At 36.4% G+C, this 7,525-nt stretch overlaps 1 protein-coding gene across 1 annotated transcript; it reads right to left on the reverse strand.

Annotated features, from left to right (window-relative positions):
• Positions 1-2,363: 2,363 nt before the first annotated feature.
• LOC126373399 (uncharacterized) lies at positions 2,364-6,236 on the reverse strand. The gene is made up of 4 exons (XM_050019568.1): positions 6,107-6,236; positions 5,768-5,866; positions 5,186-5,305; positions 2,364-4,499 (listed from the first exon to the last, which is right to left on the reverse strand). Exons 1-4 carry the CDS (start codon positions 6,150-6,152, stop codon positions 4,432-4,434), a joined length of 333 nt encoding a protein of 110 aa, XP_049875525.1. The 5' UTR covers positions 6,153-6,236; the 3' UTR covers positions 2,364-4,431.
• Between the last annotated feature and the right edge of the window lie 1,289 nt (positions 6,237-7,525).

Here is a 7,525-nt window from a genome sequence, read left to right on the forward strand (position 1 = left end):
AGCTTCATCTTTGGAAATTCCCGTCCAATTCGTCGCAGGGGCACGTTCCTGTACACGTTTTGACAGCTAATGTAATATGTGTGCGGAGCTGGAGTATATTTAAATGAAATTGCACATAAAAGTTAAAAGTGGACTGTATTTAATAGGATTATATTTTATAGTTACATTTTGAATGATTACGCAAAGAGTTGAAGGGAAAGAGTGTTACAATCGCCATCTTGTGGTCGAATTAAAAAACTTAAATCTAGTGTTGCCACATTATTTTATGTGAGGATTCGAACATAATTGCCCCACCAGCAAAAAGAGAAACATTCACAAAATATCCTTAAACAGTTTGATTATAAGCGAAAGGAACAAACAGTGGCAGGATAATTAAAAGTTAAATATCAATAATGACTGATTAAACAACATTTTTGCTAATGTAGCTTAACACTTATTAATTTAAGAACTTAAAAGTTACAATAAATAGTTTCTGTGAAAATTTTAATCCACTTAAAAAGTAACCTTGACTTTATGTGAACAAAACAAAATAAAAGATTTATGCAACTAGTAAAAAGTTAATTTTTTTTTTGAAAGCTTATCCTAGTTGTCTTATTGAAACCCTATCCTATTTATCCTTATTGAAACCTTATGCTAGTTGTCTTACAAATTATAATAAATTTGAAAAAGATACCCTTTTGGTAAGTATAATGCACATCAGTCACATTATTGTGTGTAGATAATACACAAGGCTGCCAGGCAGCAGTAAAAGAAAAAAGACTAACTTATCTATTACATAATATTATGCCTATTTTAAGAATTATAATATAAAGTCTATCACAAATATTTTTAACAGAACAAAACTATTACTTTATCCATAGAACAAAACCCTACCTATTCAAAACATATCAATAAATTGGCAATGGACATACCTTTGTGATACTGGTTCGTACAATATTACCATTAGGCATTTTTACATCAAATGCACGCACCTTGTTGTCGTTTCCTGGGTAAAGTTTTACAACCCTTGCCATAGGCCATTGGAAAGGCATAATATTATTATCTCTAAGGATTATTAAAGTACCAACATCAATATTAGGAGTACTAGTTTTCCATTTTGGCCTGTTTTGCAACATAGATAGGTACTGTTTTTGCCATTGCTTAAAAAAGTTCTGTTTAATTTTAGTACATTGCTCCCAAAAGTGAAGCTTATTAGTAGGAATGTCAGTGAGATCCTGTTCTGGGAAAGCAGTAATTGGAGCTCCAGTAAGAAAGTGACTTGGTGTTAAATATGAGAGATCTGAGGGATCCGAGGACATAGGCGTAAGCGGCCTCGCATTCAATATGCCTTCAATCTGTATGATAACAGTGTTTAGCTCCTCATACGTAAGTACTGTCTGCCCAATTACTCTTTTCATATGATACTTTAAACTCTTAACCCCAGCCTCCCATAACCCACCAAATACCGGACTATACGCGGGAATGAAATTAAAGGTGATACCTTGATCAGCTGTAAACTTCACGACTGAATTTTGGTGTGTTGGGTGAGACTGTAGTTTGTACAACTCCTGTAATTGTGAGTTTGCACCTTTAAAAGTAGCTGCATTGTCACAAAAGATTTGCGAAGGTTTATTACGCCGTGCAATAAATCTTTTTAAGCAATTTAAAAAACAAGCTGTGGTTAAATCGGAAGCGAGCTCCACATGTATCGCTTTTGTGACAAAACATACAAATATTAATACATATGCTTTTAAAATAAGTGGTTTCCTAACACGGTGTAATTTTATATTAAAAGGACCTGCATAGTCGATGCCGACCTTCTCGAAAGGCCTGGCTACAGTGACCCTTTCGGCTGGCAGAGACCCCATCAGCTGTGATGCAGCCTTTGCCTTTAGCTTAAAACATTTTATACATTTATGAATTACATGTTTTATTTCCCTCACAGCATTGATAAGCCAAAACTTATTATTAAGTGAAGCAAGCAATAACTTAGGTCCCGCGTGTAATAAAGTTTCATGTTCTTTCCATATAAGAAGCTTAGTGATGTGAGAACCTTTAACAAGTATCAATGGGTGCTTTTGAGTGAATGGAAGCTGTGAATTTTCCAATCTCCCACCAACTCTTAATAAGCCATTCTTATCAAGAAAAGGACTCAATGCTGATAGAGAATGTGATACAGGTTTGTTAGCCTTTAAGCAGGCAATTTCTTTTTGATAATGCCTCTGTTGGTCCATTTTAATAATTGTTAATAAAGCGTTTTCAAGCTCACACGGCTGAAGCGCGCCCGTACGCCTCTCTGTTATATTTTTTATCTTACAATTATCCGAAAATCGTAGCATATAGGCTACAACTCGTTTTAACTTTATAATATCAGAAAAGCGAGCAAGTAGGTCCATATTAAAGGCATTATCATTGTTAGTTACAACATGACAAGCATCATTACAGTTTACAATAATGCAACATTTTTTGTTAATTTCAGGCAGTTCGTGCGGTGATAAAGGCTCATGCTTTGCATTTCCATGAGAAAATGAGTTGTTATTTAGAAATTGAGGCCCGTGCCACCAAAGCTCATTGTTCTGCAATGCATGAGGCTCCACTCCTCGAGAGAGACAATCCGCGGGGTTGTCAGTGGTCTTCACATAGAACCAAGGCCATCCTGAAGTCAGCTCTTTGATTTTAATGACTCTGTTTGCGACATATGACAGCAGTCTGACTGGTTCCATGCTCAGCCACGCCAGCACGATCTGTGAATCGAGATACAAATAAACTTTTAAATTATCACATTGTGTTTTCAATGTTTCATATGCCCTTTTAGTTAACATAGATAATAAGAGAGCACTATTCAATTCTTTTCGTGGTGTAGAAAGGTCGTTATTGGTTGAATTTGCTCGCGACTTTGAACATAATAAATGTATATTTACAGTACCATCAGCCTTGATACTTCTGATGTACAAACAGCAACCGTAAGCCTTATTAGAGGCGTCAGCGAATCCAACCAATTCAACCTGTTTCGCATTTTCTACATCAATGTGTCTCTTTGTTTGTATGTCTGACATTTCAATTAAATCTTTAGCAAACATTAACCATTTTGCATTTATATCCTCGGGGAGGATGTCATCCCATGACACCTTCAGCGCATAAATATCTTGCATTAAAAGTTTTGCAGACACTATAATAGGTCCCACTAACCCCAGAGGATCGAAAATTTTACTAATAAATGACAAAACTTGCCTTTTGGTGTATTCCTTTTGAATATTACTTTCAGAACAATGAATGTAAAAATTATCTGATTTGGCATTGTAACGCAAACCTAATGTTTTAAGAAAAGAATTATCTTTACTCATGTCAATGTCCGTGATTGGGTCTTGATTGGTTGTGAGGTGGTTCAACAAATAGGTATGATTAGAGCCCCATTTGTGCAGCTCGAAACCCCCCAGCCTTAACAACTCCACTAGCTGTTCTTTTATAATTTTAAGTACACTTAAATCATTGTGCCCAGTGAGAATATCATCGACATAAGTTTGCGTTTTCAAAACAGTGGCGGCTAAATTGTGTGTGTCTTTATAACGTTCGGCTAACTCGAGCAAACACCTGGTTGCTAAGTACGAAGAACTTTTAAGTCCGTATGTCACGGTTTTTAATTGTAAACAAGACACAGGTTCTTCTATAGATTGACGCCACAAAATGTTTTGTAAAGCCCTATATGGAGGACTCACAAGAATTTGTCTAAACATTTGTTTTATATCACAAAGTAAAATATACTTTGGCAATCTGAATAAGATTAGTATATCAAAAAGTTCATTCTGAACTATTGGTCCATTTAAAAGGACATCATTTAATGAAATCATGCTTTTAGTCTTGAGACTGCCATCAAATACAGTTCTCATTTTTGTTGTTGGACTATTAGCATTGAATACTGGATGATGTGGCAAAAAGTAACAAGCATCCTTTTCTAAATTATAATTTGAGACATCATAGTGCTCAGCATGACCTAACGCTAGGTATTCATTAATAAAATCTTTATACATCTGATAAAGCTTATCATTTTTTAATAATCTTCGCTCAAGATTATAGAATCTTTGTAGAGCAATTGAAAAAGAATCTCCAAGATATACTTTAGTTATAGGCTGCTTTAAAGGAAGTGCTACTGTGAATTTATTGTTTTGTAAAGTGACAGTTTGTTGGAAAATACTTTCTGCTAGTTCCTGCTCTGACGATTGCTCAGAGTAGACCTCAGGAACTTTTTCAGCTTGCCAAAATTTATTAATGTTATTATTTAATTCCTCAAAAGATGACTCTTGGCTTGAAATAGGTACAACAGTATTTTCCTGTGAATCCTCCACATTAGGTGTTGACAAATGAATATTCTCACTTACTTGGTTTTGAACAGATATGGAGTGGTCAATGCTGGGTAGGGATACGTACATTGGAGGCAACGAACTGGCTATCACATCACCAAACTTTGTCTTGAGTAGGTAAGGTCCATTTTCCTTTAGCGGGGATGCCTGGTGCTCCAATGCCTGTAAAACCACATCACAACCCAATAAAATATCTATAGGAGCTGACTGATCAAAGTTCTCGTCTGCAAGTAAATTGTTTTGCCCTATATCCAACCTGTTTTTAAGAATTTTAAATTGTGGAAGATCACAAGTTATCCTGTCAACAATACAACAGTTTATGTTCATTTTAAAATCAGAAACACGGGAATGTATATCAAATTTAGCCCTTTTGTTATAATTTTTTACTTCCTGGCATACACCGAGGATAGTGTTCTTTTGATCATATATCTTGGAATTTATTTTGTCCAATAAACTGGAGCAAACTAGAGAGACCTGACTCCCTGAATCTAACAGGGCTCGCGCCGCGCACCTAGTGCCATCTCGGCGTTCCACTAAGACCTGTGCTGTAGGTAATAATACCTTGGGTTCATCACCATTCTTACAAAATAAATTGACTTTAGATTCACCTGTACCAGGATTTGTTGGTGACACTGGCAATGAATTTGTACCTTCAGCATGAAGCAATGAGTTGTGGTCACCTTGGCAAAAACTGCATTTAAAATTAAACTTACAATTTCCATTGTGTTTATTAAGGCATACTTGACACAAACCATGTTTGTTGACAAATGTGCTTCGACTACCATAATTTGCCATTTTGAATTTGGCACAAGTGTACAGCTTGTGAAAATTATTATTGCAGAACTTACATTTTACTGAAGGTGACTGCTTCTTTACTGTAGACACTGCCTGAGCGCACACAGCCATTGAGTTCTTACGTGGCTCCTCTTTGGGGCCCGTAGCAGTCTCAAGTGCTACAGCTCTATTTTCTATAAATGATAAGAAGGAATCTAATGAAGGCATGTCCTTTTTGTTCTCCCGTTCTAGAAAGAATGCTCTGACGGTGTAAAAGTCCAACTTGCGTTGTAATATGCAAATAAGAATGGCATCCCAACTTTCAGTAGGTAGCCCTAAATTTTTTAATGCACTTAAGTGCTGTTTCACATGGTTACCAATCATACGAAACCCTGAAGCACTAGGCTTCTTTATAGAATCAATATCCAACAAGGCATTGACATGATGAGAAATCAGTTTGACTTGATTGTCATAACGATCCTTTAATAAATTTAAAGCAACAGAATAATTCTCTGAGGTTAGTGGGAGGTGTTTTATAACGTCTAAAGCCCCCCCTGATAAGAAAGTTGTAAGATAGTACAACTTGTCACACTCACTTAGTGCACTATTTTCGTTTACAACCGACATAAACATATTTATGAATGGTGTGTACTCACCGATATTATTTCCGTCAAATTGACGTATATTTATGCGCGGAAGGCGTTGGAATTTTCCACCTCCTTCTCCCGAAATCGAGCGTTGATCTGATCGTGAGCCTGAGGGTTGCAATTTGCTTATTAACTTATTGATCTCAGCTAAAACGGTACAATATTTTTCTTCAATTAAATCGAAATTTTCCATGTCTGATTCCACCAAAGATATAATATCAATGTTTAGGCTTTCATACTTTGAAAATGCCTGAATAACGCGTTCACGTTTCACTTCCAATTCTTCCAGGGTTATGGAATCTTTTTTGTTGGGATCAAACAAGGAATTGTAGATGGATGTTAACGTACCTTTTGCTTGCCCTCTGGCCGCGACTAATCTTTTTATATCCGTCATGGTTCCTGATTGTTACGCACTTTATTTTTATAATATTAAACAATAATTGTAAAACAAATTTACAAAACAGTGTAAAAACGAAATGACGACGCAAATTGTCCAATAAAATGGCGGTGTGATCGATTGAGTGAATAAATCCAGAGACCGATTCGATCCGATCGCGTACGCAGCGCTCCCTATCGGGCACTTTTTGCACTAATCACAATATGAACCAACTTCACTCGCGCGCGTAATTTGATATCTTCTTATACGATGATATTTTCGGATTCACTCACGCACTTTTGGGTAAATCGGCAAAGTTTATTAAAAACCAAAGTTAAAAGTCAGGTTTACGAAAATTTATCGATGACGAAGTTTATTCAGGACGAAAATTCAGGAACTTCACGCTACTCAATCTCGCTCGCTGAGTGGTCGAGTGAGTGAAATGGGATGGCGCGCAAAACGGCAGCGCTCACGCACACAAACACAGATGTATGTATCGATACTATGGCTATCGATGTATGCTACATGTTCACTTGGACGCGTAGATCATATTATTATTATGTAAATTATTATGAAAACAGCTCCTTGATGTCTTCTTATAAGCAAATAGGTATGCTTTTAAATGCTTTTCTTGTGGATCCTCAGTCCAACGAAGAGAAAATAGCCACCAACAATAGCTTGGGGCGTAATGGCGTCTGTCGACGAATTTTATAGAACTCACCAACTATAGCTTGGCGATTTTTACAGTACCTTCCTCGCTGACTGTGACAATAGCTCACGAAGCCGGAGAACTCGCAGGTACTTACGATGGTGCCCAATATTCCCAACAATAGCTTGGGTAGGCTTGCGTCGTTGCGTGGACGGCGAAATTACGTCACATTATAGAACACAACGCGCACTTTTCACTCTTACTATTTTTTAAATCCTGCTCGTTAGGACCATTTTATGTGCGGAGCTGGAGTATATTTAAATGAAATTGCACATAAAAGTTAAAAGTGGACTGTATTTAATAGGATTATATTTTATAGTTACATTTTGAATGATTACGCAAAGAGTTGAAGGGAAAGAGTGTTACAATCGCCATCTTGTGGTCGAATTAAAAAACTTAAATCTAGTGTTGCCACATTATTTTATGTGAGGATTCGAACAATATGTAGTGAGACAAATTGGGTTCGAGCACCGATATTGATATTGACGTGTTTACAGTAAAACATTGCGAGTTTCTGGAGATTTTGTTCAGAATTTTTGGTAGGATATTGTGAAAAGATGTGAGATTTGTTGGATCTGTTGTTTAGATCTTAAATCGGTTATCGTTCTCTTCCTGATGCTAAGTATTTTTATTATACGCTTTTTACATTTTGACCTGATATACGTAAAGCATATTTACTTGA

Source organism: Pectinophora gossypiella, chromosome 15 (genome assembly GCF_024362695.1).
Source record: "Pectinophora gossypiella chromosome 15, ilPecGoss1.1, whole genome shotgun sequence".
NCBI classification, from domain to species: Eukaryota; Metazoa; Arthropoda; class Insecta; order Lepidoptera; family Gelechiidae; genus Pectinophora; species Pectinophora gossypiella.